At 32.5% G+C, this 27,262-nt stretch overlaps 1 protein-coding gene across 4 annotated transcripts in view; it reads left to right on the top strand.

Annotated features, from left to right (window-relative positions):
• Window positions 1-27,262, top strand: part of LOC145268250 (E3 ubiquitin-protein ligase SH3RF1-like) — a 152,713-nt gene that overhangs the window by 107,097 nt on the left and 18,354 nt on the right. For 2 of the 4 annotated variants that reach the window (XM_080123584.1, XM_080123582.1), the window contains exons 11-12: window positions 236-378; window positions 14,150-14,185. In XM_080123584.1, coding sequence (XP_079979710.1) covers window positions 236-378; window positions 14,150-14,185 — 179 coding nt within the window. The remainder of the gene's footprint in view (window positions 1-235; window positions 379-14,149; window positions 14,186-27,262) is intronic. The other 2 variants (XM_080123585.1, XM_080123583.1) reach the window with 1 other exon arrangement.

Here is a 27,262-nt window from a genome sequence, read left to right as displayed (position 1 = left end):
CATACAAAATGCGAATATAGAAAAAAACTGTTTTAATGACATTTAGATATGAAATGAGAATGAAGGAATAGGATAATATGGTAAATAGTAATTAAAAGTACTTTTGTTATTCATCTTGTATTTAATATTATATATGTAAATTGTGTGTGTGTATATAATTTACTTTTATTCATTTATTTATTTATTTATTTATTTTGCAATTAAAAATTTTTGTTACTTACATTATTTTTAACAGAAAGAAAAAAAGGATAAAGATAAGCCAAGCCTTGTTAAAAGGTTAACAATGGGAAAAGGAAAGAAATCAAAATCCCCTTCTGAAGGAGAAGATCCCGTTGTAACTTTGTCTTCTGATACCAGTCATACAACTGGACACACAAGGTAAGCATTCAACAGCATGATGATCAACTTAATTTGTTATTTGTATTTATCCTTTTCATTATGGAACTTTTCTTTTTTTTCTTTTTTTTTTCCTTTTTTTTTTTACTAATTTTTGCATGTTTTCATCTGTTTTTCTTTCATGTTCAGTCTTGATTTCTGTTGTTTTATTATTGTTGTTTTTTCGTCTGTTAATTTTTTAAAGAGAAAGAAAAAATAATCAGGTTTTATTTCTTTAAAAGAAAAATATAGAAACAATAATGTATGTCGCGTCCTTTCCATTTTTTTAGTGAGAGGAAGTAAGGTCTATAATGTAATAAAAAAAAATGGCTACTTGGCTTAAAATCGATATTTGCAATAACTTAAAGAACTTATAAACTTATATTAAATTTTTTTAACCCAAAAGGTCACAGTTGAGTAGATAAACGAAAATAGATCCTTTTTCGATTAATTTTCTAACTGTATTTCTGGTGAGCTCCAATCTATGATCCCACCCTGTAAAACATTCACAGCAATATCTTTCTATAATCACTTAAATAATTTTCCCTCATGTCTTTAGAACACAATACAATGGAATTTTTCCCAACTGACTACATCATAGCCATTTTCAAGCACGCATTCTTTAGCTGTCCCTTTAAATAATCACATTTTGCATAGTTTCTACCATTCTTGCCAATCTTCAAGGTGTTTCACCACCCACCTGAAAAACTCCGTAACTTGTACCCTCGAATCGCATTTGGGCCTTGATAAGTAGTGACTTGTTAGCAGATAAATATAATAGTAATGATTACCCAATTTTTTGTTAATATGCTTAAAGAAAATAGGTCAGGCATGTTAAGATATTTAGCAAACTTTAAATTAAAACAATTGAAATAGAATATTATGGGTGATGTGTAGGTCAATAATAAAATAATAAAAAATCAATATCACCAAGTTAAAAAAAAAAAAAAAAAAAAAAATTATCATTAAAGAGGTACAAAAGATAGAATCATTTTGTAGAATAGTTCAAGAAAAGCAAAAAATAAAATAGCAAAAACAGACATCATGATGCCATATTTATCTCCCTTTCTGTTTCTTGCAGTTGTTGTAAATAAATTCAAATGGCTGACTGCACTAGAAGGGAAAATTTAAGTTAAATGTGTTCATAGATTTGTTACTGTATATTTTGACTTTTCACGTTACTATTCTGCCCTCCTTTCCAGAACTGGGTTAATAATTGAGGGCAACGTGGTTTGAAATAATAATAATTAAAAAATAATGTATTGAATTTTTGTTAAGTAAGGAAGGGAAGATACAATAAATTTTATGTATTATTTAAATTACTAGCATTTCAGCCTGGCGTTGCCCGGGTGTTTGGAAGTGTGTGTTGAGCAAAAAAAACAAAAAGTGGTAGTAGGAAGGCAGGCTCGAACCCATACCGCAAAGGAGGAAAAAAACAGGGGGGAGAAAACGTGATGTCTTTGCTGTTACGACCACCGCCAAACCGGAAGTGACGTAGGTTTTAATTAAGGCTAGACAATCGAAAGGAGAGGATGACTTTCTAAAATATTGGTAAAAAAAGCGACCATCCCCCTGTAGAAAAGCACCCAGTTGAAGGTGAAGATATTAATGTTTTTAGCCAATTATTCAATATTTGTTGTCTGAAAGGTTGAAATTCAAAACAATACTGATCTAGTAAAAATCTGTCGCCTCTGTCGAAAGTTTTAGGCAGACATGCAAACATACATACATACATACATACATTTTATATATTTATAGCTCAAATTTTCGACCCAAACCGATTAAAAAGCTTGCCCTATCTCTGAATACCCTTTATGTAAAATTTAAAATGTTTAGACCAGAAATTCTCTAAGTAATTTGGTAGAGACTGAAGCGTTCAAATTTTTAAAAAGTTTGACCCCTTAACATTAATTGTTTTGGGCTCAAGTCAAGTTAATAAGTTAGATCCATGTCCAAGGAACCTATATCCAAAATTTCAAGTGTTTAGACCCAAAATTGTCGGAGGAGTTTGGTAGAGTTCTCAAAGTCAAATCGTTGAACTTTAACCCCTTAACAACCAAATTTCTGGCTGAAAACGGATTACAAAGATTTTCCCAAATCTCAGTACCCTGTATATCAAATTTTGAGTCTGTAGACTGAAAATTGACAGTTATTGTGTAGGGAAATGTACACACGCTTTCACTTTTATAGATATGTAGATTTGGACAACTGTTCTCATCTTTGTTCACACAAAGTTTCAGCTGATTTAATCTCTGGCTCTTTTTTAGGTATATCTTGTTGAACTTGGAAAATATGTACAAATAGAAACCTTTCTTTAATCCAAGGACCCCTAGTGTGACAGATAAAATGCCAAGTAATAAGTTCTAAGTGACAATGTTCTAGAGGTTGAAAAATAAATCCTCAGTGCGAGTGATACTAAAGATACAATTACAAACCACTTCAGACTTCTTCCCAGTCATGGCTAACAGAAGCAGAGCAAGTTACCACCCTGGATTAAAGGGTTCTGTTCGAAATTCTGTACAAATTCCAGAGTTCAACAAAGTGATTCTCAAGTGTGACAAGGTACACATGAAGGTTAAAGGTTACATCAGCTGAAACATTGTGGGAATAAAATTTAAGATGAGAACAGTAATCCAAATAATCAGAATAATACAAATTATTAATGCTCATTTCAATAAATTCTAAAATAAATGTAGACAGTAATTATAACAGTGTTAGATTTGTTTACTTACCATTCTCTATAAACATGAATTTCTGTTGTTAGTGCCAATAAAATTAAGCAAGGCATCATCTAATCCAGACATGTTAAACTTAGTTTCATGAAAGTCACAGAAGTCAATTTGTGTTGTCATAAGGGCCGCACTGCTACAATTATAATTGAAATCATTTAATAAAAATTATTGCAAAATATTTTCCTTTTTAATTTAAAATAGTTTAGTCTTAGTCAAAAATACAAGTACAAGCATACATGTAGTTTAACAAAAGAAATTAGCATGAGATATATTGAAATAAAGAACATATTTATAATGAAAATTTAAATTAATGCTTTCATTGTATCTAAATGCAGTAGCATCAAATCTAACGCGAATTCCAGTTGTTCAAAATTGACAAATCAAACATTTTTCATGTTTTATCCCAAGGTTTAACACCTTTTGTTGTCAGGCTGAAAATTTTAGTGCAATTTTATCAGACATGAAAAGTTATAATCAATCAACCTAGTCCTCTGAAAAGTTCTGCCATGAATTATTGAAAATCCCTAATAAGTGATAATTCAAAAAACATGTCACTGATATTTCTATCAGTGGATTCAATGTCAAGAAAGACTTTATACTAAAGCAAGTGAAGAAATTCCCACTATTTTTCTGACATTCATCCACTTTTTAAAAATTACAGCCTGTGCTGGCTACAAATAAGCTTGCAATAGGCCATATGCGGCCCTCTGGCTGCATGTTTGACATGCCTGATCTAACCTGCATCCTCATTGATGTTAATGCACTTTTCTTTTTTCTTTTTTTTTTTAGATTATTGAAGAAAGTAAATAACTTAAGCCTTCTGCTATCCCACATTTTAGTAAACTTATTTAATACAGTAGAACCCCGGGATACAGCATTAAAAATTAGTAACAAAAAATAGTACAGTATATAATACATGTATTATATGCATGTATATAATCAAATAACGTAAATAACACTGTAAGGCAGGGCAAATACTGTGATCAGGAGCCATATTGTAACCTGAAAAAAAAACAGTATCCTAGGGCCACTGTATCCCTGAGTTCTACTGTACTGCATATTTTTTATTTCAATATCTATATGTAGAAATAGCTATTCTCTTTATTAGGGGAAATAACTCCATATATATATATTCAAGTAAACCCTGTCATCTAACCCTAATTTGCAGATGTCCATTAATGTAGTTTTTTAAATTTTTGAAATCTGGGATTTATTGAAAAAGAAAAACAACTTAAGTTTTTAGACTTAATCTTATCTAATAATGCTCATTGTCTGTTTCAATATCAATAAATAATATTCTCTTTTACATATAACACTAAGGGAAGTAATCTCTATGTATAAAACTTAGTGTATGTGTAATTGTATGTTGTCTGTAGAAAGGTTAAAGGATCTACATAAAATTTAAGTGTTTCCATATATAAAATTTCTCAGAAGACGATGGAATTGTTCTCATGTTCCCATGTTTCTAAGTATACCTTTTGTGAGGAAAAACCCCTCTTTTAAACTTCAAATAAAATTTAAATCATGTGTATGTAATTTCAATTATATATACATAAAATTTTTCAGGAATGACAATGGAAGTGGTCCTGAATCTCTACATGCTAAATATTTATGTGCCCTTTCCATCTTTAAGTGACTCATGGAGACAGAACCTCCTTAAAACTTCAAACACGTATATCTGATTTTATTGAAATTTAAATTTTATGTATAAGGTACTGATTCAAATAGTTTTCCAACATTTCAGTTTCTTTCGGTGATCTTAGATGAAACTGGAAGAATAGGATAGTAAAACAAAAGGGTAAAGTGTAGGTACAGTTGGTTAGAAAGAAAATGGCTGCTGCATTTTTAGAATGCATCCAACAAGTCTTGTAAATGTTTATGACAATGATACCATGCAGACTGTAGAAATAACAATATTCCAACTTGCTATGAAGCTGGTTGACAATTTTGAAATGATTCAATGGATTGCCAAGGTTAATAGCCAAAGGTGTGAAATCTATAATTTACTATATGCATTTAACCGTTATTCGCAGTCAATTGATGGTTGAAGATGAAAATGTTCAAAAGATAGATTTTGTCATTCAATATAAAAAAAAAAACTTTTTGGAACAAAGCAAACTTTTCTTTCAAACAATTATCTTTGATTTATACGTGGAGTAAATATTTCACTCAGTTTTAGTTTTTACATTAAACTCATACTCGGCAGCAATTTTCTTTTTATGCCACACTGTATACACATTACCAAGAAAGTAACATCAACGCATTTTGAATTCTAATGACTACTGTTCATTGAAGAAAAAAACCCAAAAAAACATTCCTTTTCCTTTTCTGAGGATGAAGCATAGCTCCGACATATTAATTTTAAACAAAAAAAATATTTGTTTATTTTTCATAATATTGCGTTGTAATTTGGCTTTCAAACATCTCACATGTATTTTATTTTAAAACTCAATCAACACTTCTATCACGGAAATCACAACCCTGACATTCATATTGTGTTTGCCAACACATTCTTCTGGCATTTCTAAATAACATCGCAGAGAACAACACACAGATCTACACTGACTTTTTTTTTTCTTCAACTTAACATCCTGGCAAGAAGAAAAAAAAATGTATAAAATTCTGAGGATGGATTATAACTCCAAAATATTAATTTCAAACAAATAAATATTTGTTTATTTTTCATAATATTGTGTTGTAATTTGGCTTTCAAGCATATCTCATGTTTTTTATTTTATTCCTTTCCATCATTTCTTAATAACAGCCATTGTGAAGATATACCTGAAGAAGGTTGGAGATTACATTGACCGAAACATTGTGAAAATAATAACCAAGATAAGAACAGTAGTCTGAACAATTCAAATACAAAGCATATTGAAACAGTAATAACATTCAATAGCAAGTAACAGCAGTTTAATCATAAATTCAAGCAAAGACTCATTAGCAGTAACTGTTATTATTAGAATTATGTGTTTTATAAAAGAAAACACTCTTAATACTGGATTTGTAAAAAGAACATATTCGATTTAATTTTTTTATAGCTTAATCCTTTGACCTGATTGAATTAATTCGTTCAGTCATAAATAAATGAATATAACAGCATAAAGTGGAAATTGATTCAAACATGCCTTGTACGTATTAGTTCAGTATCTGGGTAGATGCCAAATACCTCTAGATTGCAATTGTCCATTGCTTACATTCAGTATGCTGCCATCTAAAATTAACAATATTTTTTTAATCATCTACATCATAATTCAGGTCATAGGTCAAAATAAAATTAAAATGAAGCCTGTGGCTGATTTTTTTTTCTTTTTTTTTTTCTTTAGAGAGAAAAACAATTTGTGTATCATAATTTACATTTCTCTTAGTCTATTTTTCACTTTTTCTCATACTACTAAACCAATCTGATTAAAATTTTGTAAGGACCTTTGTTATGATAAGGTGCAGTGAACTAAGTATTGTGGTATCCGTTTGATGCACAGCTTGGGATGAATAGGGATTAGTCACCACAATACCACATTTACCGTAGAAGTTTTCTCTAAAATTACCAGATCAATCTGGCTAAAATTTTGTATGGATCTTTATGATAACGTGCAGCAAACTAAGTATTATGGAATTTGTTTGATGCAGAGTTATGATTAATAGATTAATAGGGATTAGTATTTGATGAAAAAATGAGCACAGCTTTAACCATATTCAATCATTAATTTGGCATAAAGCACTTATTTTAAATCAATGAGCTATAACTTTTGTCCATTTTTAACAGGCTAAAAAAGTCTAGTAAATGTTTGTGGGTGTATATATATATATATATATATATATATATATGATTCTGTTATGCATGTGCGTTAATTGTGTCTTTGACTGCTCTATTATGTAAGTTTTTAGGGCAGAAGGGAAGAAGTCGGGGGTATTGGATTTGGCTGCTTGCAGTTAAGAAAAATTTTGCTGGAAATTTCTTCCTCCTTTTCCTACTGTTATAATTCTAAGCCAACTAAATGTGTTTAAATGTGTTACTGCTGCTGATTTTACTGTTCTTATTTATTTATTTTTGGACAACTTGATTTTCAATATGGACTTGTGCTTCCAACGAGGTGGATTGAAGTACCAAAACATGATTTGATTCATGCAGATCATTTTAAATGTATAAATATAAAGTATATTTATAAAACTGTACCTTGTATTGAGCACTTTTGAATTAATATTGGTTTCATTTCATTTTATCAATGCATTTGAACTTGTTCAAATAAATATATATATATATTAGAACAAATAGTTAATAAAACATGTTTAAAAAACACTTTGAAAAAGAGTTAAAACATATTTAATTTTAAAAAAGGAAGCACAAAATAAGTGGATAGTCCTTAATCTGTGGTGTTTCGAAGAAATACTTTGCTTCTCATCAGAGGGTAGGATTTAGCAAAATCATGTACATGCACTATTATTTTATGTATTGATTTTCAGTATTCACTTCGATGATGTTCAATATGTAAGTATAGCTAGGTAATAGGTTATGAAAATATTTATAGTAAACAAGCTACACACCCCCATAGGGAATTGTCAATCATTTTATGGCGTTTGTTGTTTTTTAACGCTTAAGATGCGCATGCCCATGTCCCAAATTTGAACACCCTAACATTTATATGTCTTCTCTATTCAGTCATATTTCAAGCTATCTCCCATTATGGTAGATAGTTTTGGGTACAATTCTGCTGCTTTTCCGGTGTTGAAATACAAATGTTTGAGGACCATGAGCATATGATACATAGAAATCATGTCAGTATCGGTTCTACAACAAAGAAATGCAAAAGTTAGTAAAAACTTTAATTATTATGGCAAAATTCGTCTTATAATTGATCAGTTTAAGGATTGAGTTTAAAAAAACAAAAAAAAGGATCTCCGGTTTAATTATTGTAATTAGCAACCATCTGCAATTATCATCCCAAATTACTCCTCTCTTACTAAGTTTTTATGTATAGCTCTCACCCTCTCTCAATATACACCATCCCCTTCCATTTTTATTTTCTATGATGTCTATCACTCTCATTCCCATCAGTCTCTCTCTGCTTATTACCTGTAGTTACCGCATCAGGCTGGTAGAAAATACTGGTTTTCTGACCTATTACCGTTTTTGTAAAAAATTTTATTTTTTTCACGTTTGAATCTTGCTTGATTACCGTACTAAGGTTGTAATTTTCCTGATCAATACTGTACTGAGGTGACATTCATCCTAAACTGGTTGAATCAATTTCCTCTGAAGGAGGAAGTTTTATGTGAAGATAAAGTTCACAAGTGGTCCCCAGTCGCATGTATATCCTCATTAGAGGAGATGACTACATTAGATTTTTGCAGCTCTTGCAGAAAGGTGTTAACGTCCTCCTACATACAGCACCTGGTATTCCCAATCTGGTACTGGCCAGGGTCAACATGATTGTGCCGTATATTAATGGAGGAATATAGCAACACTCCAATTTCAACTTTTGTGTTGGTTAATTTATTTGTTTGTTTTTTTGGTATTAAAAATTTGGTAAATTTTAGTTTTTTATATTTGAAAAATTGTCATTCCCTAGAGAGTTATATGCTTTTCTAGATAGTTTTTATGAAATTTGTTTACATTCTATACATTTGTTGATGCTTTTGCAATATAATAGAATTTCAAACAGGTAAAAACACTATTGCATACATGTCATGTTGAAACTAGTATAAATTATAAAAATTGCAAAAAATGATGCAGTAGAAAAATGCTTACCGGTAAAAATAGAATTTATCAAATTATCAAGTTTTATGTTTTTATGTGGAAGAGTGGTGCAATAAAGTCAGTTTGACAAACTGACTGATCTCCCTTGTTTTCCATGAATCTTGAAAAATTAGAAAATATCAAACTGCTAGTGTTTATGATTTTTTTTTTTTTTTGTGTGCAAAATAGATTTTGCACATCTTCGGGATTATTTTTTGTCATTTTTCGAATTTATACTATTTTGATTCAGCACCTATGTACATAATAGTGGTTTTTGCCTGACATGCATTTGCTCAAAATTCTATTATACTGCATAAGCATCCATTTATTAAATAATTCAATTATTGATAACGCCTTTATTTCAAAAGTACTTTAATAATTTGATGACTTAGGATGTGTTTTATCAGTTCCTATATTTTTACTAATATCCAGCTTGATGACGATCACATCTTTCCCAGTTCTAATTTTACTTTATCCCTAACACTCAATCTATGCTTCTCATGACGACTCTTCTGGGCCAAACTCTTCCAAACAGATTTTTTAAAATTGATTCTTGTCCAGAATTTCCATATATTAAAAAAACGAAAAGAAAAATATGTATGATATATGTACCCATGACAAAACAAAAAATACATTCTAAAACTCATAAAATAATCAAATAGTTTTATTTTTTGCATAAGAAAATAAAATCTTATGAGTATCCAAGGAATGACTGTCTCTCCTTCCATTTGGAAAAAATCTCTATAACAAAAGGAGGATAACTCAACAAGAATTCATACTTGCTAGATTTGTTATGATGCCTATAAATTCCCATTAATTTTTTAATCTTTTTTTTGATAAAAATAAAACTACTTGATCAATTTATGTGATTTTTTTTTTTTTTATGGTAGTAAAAGTACTTTAATAATTTGATGATTAAAAAATGTGCTGTATTATACTATTTTCATGATTTTTGTGAAAACACTGGCCAATTTTTTTACCATAATTTTTTTGTTTTTTATATTGTCTGTATGATGTATACACCTGTGACAAAGCAACTTTGTCACAGGTGTATACATCATACAGATTTTTGTTTATTTTTGTTTTTTAATATCTGGGGAATTTGGATTAGAACTAAAACTGCTTATACATAAACTATTTCAATTTTGTATCCGTTTATTTAGCATTCTTTTTTTTTTCTTTTTTTTTTTTTGTACTAATTTTATTTGGTGATTTCCCATATTTGAATGTTTTAAAATAATTTTAATATTTTTTTAGTAATCCTATTATGTTCCAATTTTTAATTTACTTCCAATGTTTCATGCTTATTCAAAGCATTTTAAGTTTCCCATACTTGATATAACCCCAGTTCTTTTCAATCTTTATCTTTTTTTTCTCTTATGATAATCGATTACTGCTCTAAGTTTTTTTTGCTAGTAGATATAAAATTCTTTGTTTATTTTTCTTTTCATCTGATTTTTTTTTTTTTGAAACCTGCTGCAACTTTTCAGAATTCATAAATTGCCTTGGAGAAAAAAAATGTGCTGGCTTCTACCACATATAAAAAACAAAAATGTAGGAAAATCTTTATGATGTACATATCCATCACAGAACAAAAATTTCATATTCCAAAAACCATGTAAATTGATAAAGTATTTATTTTTTGTTTTATTTTTAACTAAGATAATCAATTTTTTTACAAAACAAGGACAGTGTCTCACATTGCCATCTTGAATAAAGGGTTACTCCCCACCTTAACAAACTCTCTAGAAATAGATATCAAAATCAACCTTGTAATGGCTACGATTTACCATTAATTCTAAAAATTGTAAAAAAAATATATTTTCTATATAAAAAAAAAACTATTCAATCAATTTGCCTGATTTTTAGAATATGAAATTCTTTTGTTCCATGATAGATGCATAGATCATAAAGATTTTTCTGTATTTTTGTTTTTAATATGAAGGGAATTTGTTTATTTTAATTGGTTAATGTTCCTTAGAGGTTAACAAACAAAAGAAAAATTAATTTATATTTTTTAAATTTTTCTATAGTTGGATCTGAATGTAATTCTAAATGAAGTTTATTAAAAGGTTAAATTGCATAAATTTCATAATGTCCATTATATTGTCCAAACATTTTTCATTTATCTTTTTACTAAAAATTTTATACTAAATGGGTATCAAAAAAAATATATTCAAATAAAAAAAAGATCGTTTTTAGTTTTGTCTGTATTTTATAACCAAACTCTTAGACCATACTATGTTTAAACAAAATTACATTCAAAGATTTACTTGTCTTTATAAAATAAAGCCTTCATTTATACTATGTTTACTATGTATAAATTTTATAAGGACTATTTACAGATTGGCTAATGGGTGAAAGTGGTCGTATCCTTTCATTAGATTTTCACAATATACTGAAAACTGAGACATCAATATCTGAATTATTTGAAAAATGCTTCACTCTTTGACACTATAGATATCTCTGCAAAATACAGATGTTGCTGAAATATAATTATCCTTCTGGTCTTTAAAAAAAAAAAAAAAAAAAAAAACCTGGGTGCTACTAGGTTAAAACATGAATATGAATAGTCTGGACTATATGTACATTCAACACTACAGTTATCCAGACACAGTAATGCTGGTCTTAGTCAGAAAAGAAATCACAAGTACATGGAAGTTTGATACTTATGCAGAATAAGGATTGCACTATTGTCAGAACTTTCCAGAGTTTATGTAAAACACGGGAAGGTGCTGAATGAAAATTTCATGATTTTTGTGAAAACACTGGCCAATTTTTTTACAATGAAAAATGTTATGATATTTTAATGAAAAATTAATTGTAAAATGAAAACAATATCCTTTTTGTTATGAAGGAAATATAATGAATAAGTATTGGATAACTTTTACAAAACTTTGGACAAATTAAAACTCAAATTAAGAAAAAACTCCTTGTAATATAATTTTCATAAATATTTATTTTTTGATAACAAACCACTAATTTTTGAAAAAAATTTTTGAATGATTCAAATCAAGATAAATATTTATTTTTATGATAAATGTATGATAGCAAATAAATGTTTTCTTAAATGACGTTAGCTGCTGTGATTTCATTGGCTCGGGATTTTACATAAGCTGCTTTGAAAATTATGATAATAACACGGTCTTTATCCTGTATAAGTACACAGACGTTTTTTACCCTGGAGAGAAGGATGTATTACATTTTTACCCTGGAGAGAAGGATGTATTACAGTTACATGTCTCAGCATCGCCCAAGGGTCAGCCTAAACAATGTAGCAATTCCCTTTGCAGGAGTTTTATGTATTTCATATTTATATCAAAGAGTATAAGTCATTGACAAGTCTAAAAAGACATTCAAAAGATATCAGATGATGATAATATTTGGGTGAGAGTTGCAGTCATCATATATGAAATATCAACATCTCATAAACAACCAGACGTCAATTCTGAACTCAAACCTGAGGCGAAAAAGCTTTGTAGATATAAAGCAGGGCTAGACTTTGTCAAAAGCCTTGGATATATCAAGGGCCACAACCCTGGCTTTGCCTACCTTATCCAGTACATGGTAAATGCGTTCAGAGATGACTGTTAAAATATCTGCAGTAGAACGACGTTGCCTGAATCCATACTGTTAGAGAGATTTGCTTTTGCGAGGTGGTGAACTAGTGCTTGATTAATTAAGGTTTCAAAGATTTTAGCGAAGAGGGGGGGGGGAGACTAATGGGGCGATAATTGAGAGGGTCTGTTCTTTCACCAGAATTCTTGTACACTGGTACCACAGAGGCCATCTTATAGCTATTTGGAAAGCAAGATTCAGCAAGGCATTTATTGTAGAGCTTGGAAAGCATGGGGGCTAGCTCAACTGAACATTTCTTAATTAGTATAGCAGGGATGAGATCAGGCCCACACGCGTTTGAGGTGTCCAAGCCTTTTATGATATCGCGGACATAAGAAGGGGTGACTTTTACATCGTCTAATGTAGCTTCAGTCCGCATAAGGAAATTTGGGAGGGAGTTGTTTGTTGGCTGTAAGGTGGAGTTGAAGGTGAATTGCCGGGCAAGCAGTTCTGCCTTCTCCATTGCTGTGCATGCAACCTTCTGGTTGTTGCTCACTGGAGGAATTACTGATTGTCCTTTATTCACTACACTATTATAGATTTTCCAGAAATCACGAGTTCTTTTGCGATTCTATGCATTCCCTGATTATTTCAGCATGCTTTCTTTTGGCTGTTGGTATTTCACTCTTACAATGATTTCTAGCATATCAAGTCAATTTTGAATATTCTCATCTCTTCCATTATTTTATCATTCATGTACTACAAACATACTCATCTTCGGACATTATCTTCTGCAAGGCATTGTTATATGCCAACACCCCCATTCATAACAAAAAGGTTAAATATCTTCTCAAATTCATAAAATTGATTTTTAAAAATAACATAAATTTCAATTCTCTACACTTTCAATTCAATAATTTATTATCTAAAATTATGAAACGAGATCTGTGCATGTTTTTTTTGGGGGGGAGGGGGGTAAATTTAACTTTATATAATTACATTGATATATTATCCATTTAATAGTGAATATTTATTGAAATCATATATGCAATAACAAAAGAATTAAATTTTAAAAATCCTATTTTAAAATCCTATTTTTAAAAAAAATCAGCCATAATTCAACATTGCCTAGACTTCAAACATAATATTGATTTATTTTATTTTTTGTTTTGGTTTAGTTTTTTTTGTTTTTTTTTACATGATAAGTACACAAAATGAAGGTCATCTTTATCCTTTTTGTTTTATTTTTATATTTATTTTAATTTTAATTAAATAACATAAAAGAAAATCTAAGGTTCTTGTCCAGAATTCATCCTATATATAAAAAACAAAAAATAAAGAAAAGAATTTGTTTGATGTACCCATGGCAAAATGAAAATATATTTAAAAAATCACATAGATTGATTAAGTAGTTTTATTTTTACAAAGAAAATAATTTTTAAGTGATTAACGGTAATTTGTAAGCATTATAACAAATCTTGCAGGTTTGGATTATTTTTGAGTTATCTCCTTTTTTAATTTGTTTTCAAATTGGCGGACAAGACAGACACTTTTCTGTTACTTATACAATTTGATTTTCTTATTTAAAAATAAAACTACTTGATCAATTTATATGATTTTTAGAATATGATATTTTTGTTTCATCATACATTATAGAGATTTTTTTTTTTTTTTTAATATAGATAAAATTTATGTTATTATATTTTTTTTTTATTAACCGCAATGCATTTTGTTTTATTTATAAAAGCGAAAAAAAATCTTGTCTCCATCCGGACAACACCAGGTAAATACAACTGGTTGTTATAATTATTGAGTGAAAGTGTCCACTTACTGTAGATGGTGTAATCTGCAAAAAAAATTCAAATGCAATTAGATATATTGCTAATACCATTGGATGTATGACCCTATAATGCTAATACCATTGCATGTATGACTCTATAATGCTAATACCATTGGATGTATGGCCCTATGATGCTAATACCATTGGATGTATGGCCCTATGATGCTAATACCATTGGATGATTGGCCCTATAATGCTAATATTGTTAGATGCATAACCCTACGACACTAATACTATATCTAACCATATCCCTTTAATGCTAATATTATTTAAGGTATAAGGGTCGTTCCAAAAGTAAAGCCTCCTATTTTTTTTTTTTTTTTTTTTTTTCAACTCAAAAAGTTAGAGCTATGAAGGAGACAGGCATCGTACCATTAAAAAGAGAAAACTTTAGTGCTCCAGAATTTATTTTTCTATATAGTCACCATCATTCTCAATGCACTTTTGCCTGGAATTCAATGATGCATCTCTACTTATGATGCACATCTATAATGGGTATTGCTTTTTTTTTAGAGTCTCACATCATTAATATCTGCAACAGAGAGGTGAAACTTTCAAGTCCTTAATGCATAAGTTCAGTTACCATAACAATGCAATTTGTTACCCCCTCTGATCCATTCAGGCGGAATAAAGAAAGTAGGAATTGTTACGTTTGGAACGGCCCACATATGGCCCTCTAATGCTAATATTATTGGATGTATGATTCTCTGATGTTGGATATTATTTGATATGCAGTGTAACCTCCCAAAATGCCATCAATGGAATCCATTATAAAATTCACAATCTTTTTTGTAATCCAACCGTATTAAGTACAAATAAACTCCAGTCTATGCCTAACTTGGCCACCGAGTTTCAGTCATGAATATTTAAGTCTTTGTTTTATCGTTGTCTAAGGATAAATATACCTGAATGTAATGTGGACAAGGCCAATAGCTATTAGTCACATGCTCTCGCGTAATGAATGAATGCATGAATGTAGGATTGACATGAAATTCTCAAAGATAAACTAAAATGACCAAAAAATGGGCTGAAATGACTTAAATAAATGACTTAGAATGACTTTAATGAATTTAAGGATCAATTGAATGACCTTAAGAATAACTTGAATGCTTAAAAAATAACTGGAATCCTTCAAAAGCAACTTGAATGATCTGGAGAATGACTCGAATGGCTTTGAGACTGACTGGTTGTAAAGTGGGTGATCATTTTACATAAAATTAATACAGAAAAGTGATCCCCCACTTTATATCACAATTACAGCATGTAGTAAGAACAAATACTACACTTTGAGATATTAAATCTTTTATTCATGTTAAAAATACAGTCAAAATCAACGATGAACAAAAAACTTAGGCACATGGCCAACTCAAAAGGGGGGATTGTGGGGGTCGTTGGTCATCCTTGTCACTCCAGAACTAAACAAAATCAAAAGTTTCTCCCAGCTAGTATCTTCTTTCACCATAATACCGCATTCACCCTTTCATATTGGGGGATGTCCTACTTAACTCCCAGTTTTTAAAACATTTTTTATTGACATGTAAAAACAAAAAAGATAACAATAAAATGGTACAATAATTCATTTGTGTCGAGGGCGGGGGAAGAAAAAACAAAAGGTGATTAGTAGGACCCTCCCAACCCCATCTAGTTGATAGACTGCCCGTTCCACTAGGTTTGTAAAAGGAACCTCGCTCTGTGGGTCAATCTCTAGGTGGGGATGCCCTCTAGATGGAGGTGAATGGAGAAAAGAAAATTTTGTGGGTAAGGCATTGGGGTTAGTTTGTATTTCTTTCTCTCCAAGATGGGTAAAATTTAGAGGAAGGGGTTAAAACAAAAATTGCAGGTAAGAGGGGATGGGGATCTTGGAGGCTTCCTAATCGGGGAGGGATGGAACACAAACTCAGCTAGCTGAGAGGCTACTTGTTTAATTTTACTTTACGGAACTGCACATTCCACACCTAGGCGGGGAACACGTATTCAAATTTGGCTCCTCTTCGTACACACAGACTTGCTACATGTATCCATCTTCTGTCAAATGCTGCGCGATGCAGCCTTCTTCTATCACATCTGATCTTCACCCGTAGTTGGTGTTTAAAGAAAGCGATCAGATCCTGATCAGAAAAAGACAACACCCCCCCCTCCTCCTCCGGCAACCTAGCAGACGCGACGTCCAAATCACCATTCTCGCCACCGCCAGGATCGTAATGTAGACCATTTGTCTTTCCCGGTCCCACGGCGGCCTCACGTTGTCAACGACTTTGGATACGGTAATTGGGCAAGGATGCTCAGGATCGATGCGAGCCGTCACTTCGCTGACATACGACCAGTACTGGCAGAGTTCGCGGCAATCGAAGAAAGCATGATCAGTAGTTTCTATGGCCATTGTCCCACAATGGGGACAATCAGGCGACTCCAAAAACCCAGAACTGCATTGTATGTTGTTGAGTGGAAGTGCATTTCGGGCCAATCGCCAGGTCAGAGAGAACTCCGAATTGTTCAGATAACTCGAACCTGGCCCCCAGCTCCACGCGGAGCGGATCTCACTCTGCTGCCAACCCAAATGTAATGTTGAAAGAATTGTGATTTTTTTATTAACGATTCCATTCTTCATTATTGTAGCAAAATTCAACAGCCGCAAAATTGAGTTTTCATAAAAAAAAAAAAAATAACCTCTTAATTTGTAAATTTCAACAATAAGCGAGGTTATTTTATTATTGGAATCCTTTAAGATGAGTAATGTGTATATTTATTTATATGCAGACTTATTCTCATCTTTATAGTTTTTTTTTTTTTTACATGGGGGTCACCACTTATCAAGGCCAGGAGGCCACTCAGGGATAAGGGTTATTGCATGTACAGTAATCAATGAGATAGTATTGTAGTAATCATTAATATTGGAGATTTGATAGTGTCTTAAGGGGGTGGTTTGTCAGGAATTTGTTTATGTTGGATTTGAAGACATCCAAGTTGTAGTTAGGTGGGAAATAGGCAAACGGAAGAGAGTTCCACAATCGTGCACTTTTGAGAAAGAAGCTCTGCTCATGGAATCTACGTTTGGATTTAGGCACAGTTAAAGAGTGGTGGAAATTATTGACAGTAGTTTCAGCCAGACGGGTGTTTCTCGTGAAAGATTGGCGAGGGGGGACGAGAGATTGGAGCTCAGACGAGCACTTGCCATGGAAATAACGATAAAACAAAGACAGGCTCGCAACGTCTCTTCTGTGGGAGAGAGGCTGCAGGGAAGAGAAAACGGCATCCCCCACCAAACCACGAAGTCTATTTTGTACTCTGTCAAGGCAGGATAGGCTGTTTTTAGCAGCTCCTGCCCAGATGTGGCAGCAGTACTCCAACCTTGGACGTACTTGGCTTTTATATAGATAGAGAATTGCATTAGTAGTGAGATATCTTCTGGAGCGGTAGAAGGATCCCACCATTTTCCCAGCATCCCTGGCAACAGATTTGATGTACGTGTTCCATTTCAGATCAGGAGTAAAGGTTAAACCTAGAAGCTTGTCAAAACATGGAGCCTCCCCAAGACGAGAGCCATCCATTTCAATAGATGCCAGATGGGGATCAGAGCATTGATGATGTAAAGATAGAAGCTTGGTTTTGGATGCATTAAAAGTGACCAGCCACCTCTTCCCCCATTGTACCACACGCTCAAGATCAGAGGAGAGAGAATTAGAGAGAACTTTGTCATTTACGGCCTTTGATGTGTTGCCATAGATGGTCGTGTCATCAGCATAGATGTCAACGAATGATTTAAGTATGTGTTTTTGGAGATCATTGATGTAGATCAGGAAGAGTTGGGCATAGGATGGACCCCTGGGGGACTTCAGCATTAATACTGTGGGCCCCTGATTTCTGCCCATCAACCACTACTCTTATGAACTTATCAGAGAGAAATGATTTAATTGAGAAAACATTTCCAGTAATACCGTAGCTGGAAATCTTGTGAAGTAGGCCCTTATGCCATACCTTATCAAAGGCCTTCGATATGTCAAGAGCAATTGCTCTGGAAAGGAAACCTTTGTCAAGAGATTCACTAATTCTATGTGATATAACCGTTAGCTCATCTGCTGTAGATCTTGCAGAGCGGAAACCATATTGCATGTCACTAAGAAGGTTGTTTCTGTTGAGGTGGTTGACTACTTCTTTATTTAATATGGATTCAAACAACTTACTCATGACACACAGGAGACTTATTGGTCTGTACTGAGAGGGAGATGACTTTTTACCTGAGTTTTCACCGTCGGGTTGTTGTTTCACAATGATTCAGCCAACTCATCCTCTAGCGCAGTGGATAGCAGTGTTGAATCTCTATGGTTCCTGGTGAGCATTATCTGAAGATAGTGGTTTCAATCCTACCCAAAGCAGGCCAGAGGATTAGTTGGCCAAAATGTGGTGAGACAACATCTATAGAAGGCAGTAATTGATGAGGTTACAGTTAGAGATTCACCATTCCTATCCCATCATGGTGAAGTCCAGAGGAATAGTTGGCCGAAGCATTGTGAAACAATTATGAAGATGAGGATAACAGTTTTCAAATAATTTCAGAATAAATAGGCAACATTACCTAGTTAATTGTCATGTCACAATTAGTTGAATATTACATTACAAAAATCACGTATTTTTATGGTTAACAGAAACAAGGGCAGCTATATTGTTTGGAATAGTGAACGTAAACACAACAGAAGTAACTCCAGTTGCTAAAGTATTAAAAAAAAATATTCAAAGCCAAATTTTTCAGGAAAAGGGGCAAAAGAAAAGGCCAAATGAAAAATGTAAATGTTTTATAAAATAAAAATGGTTATATTAAAGATGTTAACTCTGAGCTATATCAAAAATGTTGACAGCCAAACATTTGTATCCTTTTCTATGGAATTGAAATTTTGGTTTTTATGTTTTTGGAGAAAATTAATTTTTTTTTTTTTTTTTTTTTTTATAGATAAAAAAGCACTAGTACCATGGAATATTAATAATGCATTCTATCATTTTCATATAAGCGAACTAATACCCCTCATATAAGATTCTTATTTTTTTAGGTGATTACAAGTTGGGAAAAAAAAACCCAATTATTTCAGAATTTAGCTTTTTATATAAAACCAAATTTTTAAAAAGGCCAAATACAATTTTTCAAGGCCAAACTGCTTCCAAAAAGATCAAATTCACAAAATTTGACTTTAAAAGAGCCAGTCTGGCAACTCTGAAATAACTCATAAATCTATTTTCATTAATAATTAATTTTCTGACTCCTCGCTTTTCATAATTTTTGGGTATGTTACAAATTTTGACATGACAATTAAGTAAATACCATTGGTTTTAATTGAAATTTAATATTTCAATTTTTGGATTTCGTTACAATAACAGAAGAACCCAAGGTTTTTGGTTGGGTTGGCCTGTATTACGCTGCTGCTGATGTTTGTGAATGTTCTAACTTATCTCCATAGACAAAACAATCATTTTTTAATTTAGTTTTTGATTTTAATGTGTTCAAAAACGATTGATTTGTCATAAAACTGAGTAAAAAAAAATTAAATCAAAGATGACTGATATGGCGACAAAAAAAGCAATACTAACTTCATATCTATTTTAGACATATCTTTCTATGGTATGTTTTTTAACAAATATTAATATTGTGCTTTATTTACTAATATTAAAACTATTCTCACTTGCATGCTTCTTTGTAATTATACCAGTATAATAAAGAATTTATATATATAATTTTTTTTTTTTTTTTTTTTTTTTTTAATGGTTCAACTTTTGAGTGAGTATTTCAATAATAAAGAATTGCATATTTTTTAAAATGGTTCCACTTTTGGAAAATCTTTCAAAATAATTCTTTTTACCTTGTCTCGTGCCTAACAAGTGTTTTTCTACAAGACTGCATTGTCATAGCATTCAAACACAAATCCTTACACATTATGCACAATGCTTCAAACAAACTATAGCATTCTCAGTTATTAAAAAAAAAAATTTTTTAAGGGGGCAAGGCAAGCCCTAGAACAAATCTTGAAAATGATATTGTAATGAACTGTTAATGTTGAGTTGAACATATCTAAATGTACCTTTTTTTTAATTTTCATGATGTATTAATGTAAGAATAATAATGTTGAAACACCAGAGTAAGGCAGCCTGGTCAGTATCAGATGAGTGACCATTTGTAAATACCAGGCACTGTATGTAGGAGGATGTTGACACCTCCCTGCAAGAATTGCAAAAACTTAATATCTTCATTTCCTTTCATCGGGATAGACGGATAGACGAGTGACTGGGGACCGTGTGACTGAATTTCATATTCCCTTGGTACTTCCTTCTTCAGAGGAAGCTGATTTAACCCACTTATGAATGCATTGGCACTCATAAGTGAGTTTCTCTAGGAGGTCCACCCAGGCTTTGCTTCTCAGCTTTTGGTTAGAGCAAATTTATTACTTGTTGTCTGAGGCACTCTTATCGGAAATCCTGATGGGGTTACTTAACCATTTTTTGTAGGGCAGTGTTCCTTTTTCTTTTTCTTTTTTTTTTTTTTTTTTTTTTTTTTTTTTTAAGAGCACTGGCTCGATTCTTCCCACCTTCTGATATTATGTTGCACCCCCCCCCTCTACAAGGGAAAGAAGATAAATGACTACTCACTTCAAATACTACTCACCTAGTAAGCAGTTTGCTTCAACACTACTTAGATTAAAGGAATAGCTTTGTATGGCTTCTGCTTCACAAGAAACATGTCCAACATGTGACAGTAGTAGAGATGAACATCTACTGGATTTGAAGTGCCTATCATGTCCTGCTTGTTGAACAGCCATTTGTAAGATGAAAAAGCACATGTTCAGAATTGTGGATTTATGTAGGTGTTAATTTGCATTCATGAACACAACCTGTTTTACCAGACAGCAGATGGAAAAATTACAGTAGATTAAAAATGAGTACTTGTACAGTTTAATCAAGACATTTAAAAAAATATATTGAAAATATTTAAATCGTACGTATCCATTATTGAATGAAGTTCTCCGAAAAAAATGTTCACTTAATTTCATCAACTATTTAAAAAATTTTTTTTTTTTTTTTTTTTTTTTTTACAATGAAAAAACAGTTTATGATACCGAGCAAAAGGTTTGATTTTTAGGAAGAAAAGCTAGTAATAAAGATGGGGAGGGAGTGTTGGCGCTTTACATTGAGTTATCTCCCCGTGGCGTGTTCAACAAATTCCATAATGGCTGCCTTCAATGCGCTGTCATAAAAACATGTTTTTCCGCTGTAAAAAACAAAAACTACTCGATCAGATTAAGTGAATTTTTTTTTTTTCACAGATCTTAAGTCTAAAATGGATACGTACAATATAACCTTTTTTTTTTTTTTTTTTCGATATTTTCATTTTTTTAATGTTTGATTAAACTGTACAAGTGCTAAAAAATGAAAAATCAGTTTCAGTCCTGGCTCAAAAGCAACCCACAACTTGCAGTGATGACAACATCTGTGCTGCTTTCCTTGTGCGGGCTAACTGGTGCTTGCTTCTCTGGCATAAAGATTCACATGCCGGCTACTTTATGACTACACTAGCATGGCTACCCAGAATTGTGAAATTGTAATATATTTCTATTAAAACTGTTATATCTCTACCTCTTTCTAACCATCATTTTCTTTTTCCATCCTTGTTTCCCCTTCCCTCCCCCTAATTTGTCATTCTCCTCTACCCAGCCCATTCCTCTAACTGGACATGCATACACAGATTGCTCTCCTTTATAATGGATTCTTTGAGGAATGAGCCAGTATTTTCTTTTCCAAGGAAACTTGGTCTCCCAAAGAATAATTTTTGCTAAATTTTAGATATTATTCATCTAGGGGAATGCTGATCAAGAATATACCAACTTTGTGGGTGTTTGTTTTGGAGCTTTTTTTATTTTTAGTTAGATGTATAGACATTAACCCTTTGTATAATAGATGGTTGGTGCCACTCCAACAAAATTGGTACCGCTTCGTTTTCTTCATTAACAATGACCATATCTCGGCCAATAACTTAAACCATTCAGCTTTGTTGTCATTTCCTGTCAAAAAAACTTTGTAGTAACTTTGTCCCCTTTTGTTGCTTGTTTCACCCCCATGTCTAGTTTCTGCCTTCAGATTAAACTAGCAGGACCACCCATGTTTCTGACAAAGAAGGACGAATTGCTGTTTTCTAGGTCGGATTCTATTCAATCTAACACTTATCATTGCCAAGTTTTTGACCTTGAATTATGTTTACAAATATGCAGCAGTTTCTCTGCAAAACAAAACTCTTGTTTTCTCTATGAGCTTTTGTTTTCAACTTAAAATTAAATTGTAAAAAAAAAAAAAGTTTGTTTACATTACAAACAATAAAAATATTTCAGTCAGTTATGACCTACATATTTTACATGCAAAGAAATATAATTATTACTACCAGGAAAATCCAATGTTGCTCAAGATTGAATAAAAATCACTATTTATGTTTTTATTATTCAGACTAGTATTCTCATCTCGGTTGTTATTCACATAACGTTTCAGCTGATATAACCTCAGACCTTAATATGTATGGAATTTTGTACAGAACCCTCTATTTAATCAATGGGGGCAGCATGGTCTTGTTCCATTGCTCATGACTTGATAAAAGTCCTAAATAATTCGCAGTCGTATTTTCGAGTGCTGTTTAGGTTAAGGATTGAACCTTCAATCTCCAGATGTGTGTCACTTACAACTGAATTTTACCTAGTACTTTATCCAATATGGGAACCGTTAATTATAAATAATAGATAAGCTTGCTATTAAGAAAGAAAAAAAATTATGTATAAAATGTAGTTATAAGTAGTAAGACTTTACATCTGAAAAAAAAACAAGAATAGGTTTAAGGCTGCCAAAATTCATAGAATTATCTGCAGGAAAAATAATAAAGTACCAGGTAAAATTTGTGATGTAGTAAAGTACTAGGTAAAATTTGTGACCTAGTAAAGTACTAGGTAAAATTTGTGACCTAGTAAAGTACTAGGTAAAATTTGTGACGTAGTAAAGTACTAGGTAAAATTTGTGACGTAGTAAAGTACTAGGTAAAATTTGTGACCTAGTAAAGTACTAGGTAAAATTTGTGACGTAGTAAAGTACTAGGTAAAATTTGTGACCTAGTAAAGTACTAGGTAAAATTTGTGACGTAGTAAAGTACTAGGTAAAATTTGTGACGTAGTAAAGTACTAGGTAAAATTTGTGACATAATAGATAAAGTACTATGCAAAATTTGTGACGTAATAGATAAAGTACTATGCAAAATTTGTGACGTAATAGATAAAGTACTATGTAAAATTTGTGATGTAACAGGTAAAATTTAGTTGTAAGTGCCAATCTTCTGAAGGTTAAAGTTTCAATCTAGTGTGGACGATACTAAGAATACAATTATGAATTTCTCGAGAAATCTACCCGGTCATAGCTAATGGAACGAAAGCATGATACTCCTGTGGATTAAATAAAGGGTTCCATTCAAAATCTGTATGGATTCCCTGGTTCGATAGAAAGATTACTGAGTTCAACAAGACTTGTACCTGGTCATAGTTAACAGAACAAGAGCATACTACACCCATGAATTAAATAAAGGGTTCCATTTAACATCCATGTAGATTTCGGAGTTTGACAGGATACACCTACCATCGGCCGAAACGTTGTGAATAACACTCAAGAGAAGGAAAATAGTTTGACTAATGCAAATCATCAATTCTCACCTAAAAAATTGAGAAAGACTTTATTTTTTTTGTTATGCTCATCACAGCAAATTGTTTTTTCTGCCCAACCCCGCCTTTCATTTCACCGTTGAATATATAGGAAAAATATGAAATGTTAGAAATCGCTCTGAATTAGTGTTGACGTATGAGTGAAATTTCATTAAAATTGGAGTTACATACGAGGGGCGTGCAATAAGTAATGCCCCTGATCACTTCCCATAGCAGTAGAGCAACGAAACTTGGCACAGTTATTAGTCTTTCTCTACATAGGAACCACCCAGAGTTATGCATTTCTCCCATCATTTGATGCAGCTCTGGAGATCGTTTTTTTTTTTTAGAACACCCCAGGTTGGTCCTCCAAGCATGATGTGACTTCAGAAATCAAGGCTGCATCATCTGGGAAGCACTTTCCTTTCAAAAACAACTTCATGGCTGGGAAGAGGTGAAAGTCAGAGGGTGCAAGGTCAGAAGAGTAGGGAGGATGGGGGAGGATTTCATAACCACACGCCCATGTTTCTGATCTGGCAACATGCGAGTTGTGGACCGGAGCGTTGTCCTGCAGGAGGAGGATACCTTTGCTAATCTTGCCCCGCCTCTTGATTTTGATAGCTTCCCTTAATTTCTTCAAAAGTGAAGCATAATAGGTTCCTGTAATTGTGGTACCCTTTGCCAGGAAATCTGTCATCACTACTCCGTCCTGGTCCCAGAAGACTGTGAGCATGATCTTGCCAGCGGAGGGTTGCACCCTTGCCTTCTTTGGAGTCCAAGTGCTTCCACTCTATTGACTGGGCTTTGGTCTCTAGATCATAGTGATGGACCCAGGTTTCATCCTGTGTAATCAGTCTTTTGAAAAACTTTGACTCATTTTCTTGGCACATCTCCAAATTCATCCTTGAGCACTGGACGCGTTCTCGCTTCTGGAATGGTGTGAGCAACCTGGGAATCCATCTGGCAGACACCTTATGCATATGCAAATGGGCATGAATGATAGTTTCCACAGACCCTGTACTAATCTTGACATCTTGAGCTATTTGGCGAATAGTAATGCGCCAATCTTACAAAATGGCAGCCTTAACTTGACAGACAGATGCCTCATCAATGGTAGAGGGGGGGGGCAACAAGGTCGTATGATGGGGCATTATCACCATAAGTTTCTTTCATTTCATGAAAAGTCTCCTGTGTGTCCTTTCAAATACAAAAACCGGATCACTGCTCGACATTCAACAGGCTCCATTTCACACTTGACTCAGTTCAAACATCTGTAAAACAGAAACCACAATTAGTTCAGAGCTGTAATTTGCCACATAACCCGTAGAGATATAAATCATTACACATGCAAAATTTTAGCTAGATCAAACAACTGGAAGTGGGTCAGAGGCATTACTTATTGCACGCCCCTTGTATTTGAAATTTTTACGGGGTTCTTTCCTAATTGGTCACTTAGAGGTACAGGAATGTAGATATTTACCACATAGACTAGTTTACTTGTCTTCCCCAGAAGAATTTTAGGCATCTCATTTATAAAACTTACTATGTCGGTCACCATTTTTTTTTTTTTTTTTTTTTTTTTTTTTTAAACTGTATTTTCTCTGAGGCAGAGCAGCGCAACAGTTTTTTTATGGGTCTTTTCCTGATTGAAATAGTTGTTAAGGGGTCAAAATTGAAAGAAACTAGAACTTGGCAAGCGTAAGTCAACTTAAACTGCTCTTCTACACATGTGCAAATATATATTTACATTTGTACATTAATCTTAGTTATTTTTAGTTATTTCTTATTTGACTGACAATGGCTGAGTCAATAACATGCCAGCCTAAAGCGCTATAAATTTTGGTTTTAGTTTCAGTTTCAATTCTAGATAATGGCACCCAAGTCAATTTTCTTTATTTTTTAAATCACTACTATATATCGAATACAATATAATATGGAATAATCAGTAGAGAATTAACTCTGTAATAATAATAGGGTTCGCACAAGCTTGAAAAGTCCTTGAATTTTTACTTTTACCTTGAAAAGGCTTTATTTCTATTATTACCTTGATAAATATGGAAAATGTCCTGAAAAGGTCTTGAAAATTCTTTATTCTTTATGCCCAGTAAAAATTTGTGTTGAAATATTAGAAATAAAATCGAAATAAATACTATTAAATTATTTTTTAAGTATTAATAAAAATACCATTAAAATATTTTTTAAATATTGAAAATAAAATCGAAATACATTGTTCTGAAATTGCATAGTATTATTGTGGATACAAGAGTTATGTCCCTTTATCACAAAACTACCCAAGGTAGTTTTGTGATAAAGATTCAAATCTCTGTCTATTTTTGTTCTCATTTATAATTTCATTTTTTTTAGAGGGGAGGCACAAGGGGGAGGGAAGAGTAGTGGTGGCTGCCAGAAATAAAATCACACCTCTTCTCTAAAAAATACTTTCTTTATGCGGACGAAACTCTCCAATGCCCCCCCATACATATACACACACACACACACACACACACACACACACACACACACACACACACACACACACACACACACACACACACACAAAAAAAAAAATTGTGATAATCTAAAATTAGGTTGGCTGGGCCAAAAACAAAATGGACCAGACAGTAACCATGTTGGTTCGAAATTTAAAAGCTATAGAGTTAATATTTGAGATGAAATAAAAAGCATTTAGAAGTATTTAAAAACACCAAAAAACATTATGCAAGTGGGTTGCAAAGTAATGTTTATTGTCGATGGTAACATTTATTTCTTGTATATTTGATTTTTAACCACCTTTCTGGATTGCTGTGGATTGTAAGGCAAACCCCAAATTTTGTTTGGAAAACTTAAATTTTGTCTGAAGAAAGCCTTGAAAAACTTTAACATATTTTATGATCAGGCAACGCCGGGCACCCCTTGCTAATATGATAAATTTCGTCAAAATAGGATATATTTGAAGTTTTAAAAGAAGTTTGTCACCACCTCCTCAACTTAGTTATGTTAGACAGGTGCTTAGAGATTCAGCACCACTTCCATTGACTACTTTTAACAAGGGAGTCACCACTTATCAAGTCCCAAAGGCCACTCGACAACAAGGGTTAACAAATGCCAGGTGATCACCAAAATAACAGCCTAGTGATCATTAGTAATGGAAATTGATTAAGCTTTGACTATTTAAGGGGACAACTCCACAAGAATTTGTTTACATTGAACTTCCTCAGAAAGTTCCATACATATAGTATATATTTAAAGTTTTAAGGAGGTTAAACCCTAACAAGCCCCTTAGAGATTCTGAACCCCTTCCATTGTTTTCCCGGTT

This window comes from Euprymna scolopes, chromosome 43, assembly GCF_053919585.1.
Source record: "Euprymna scolopes isolate OS-2025 chromosome 43, ASM5391958v1, whole genome shotgun sequence".
Taxonomy (NCBI): domain Eukaryota; kingdom Metazoa; phylum Mollusca; class Cephalopoda; order Sepiida; family Sepiolidae; genus Euprymna; species Euprymna scolopes.
The sequence above is the reverse complement of the archived record's forward strand: the minus strand, read 5'-3'. Positions and strand labels throughout refer to the sequence as shown.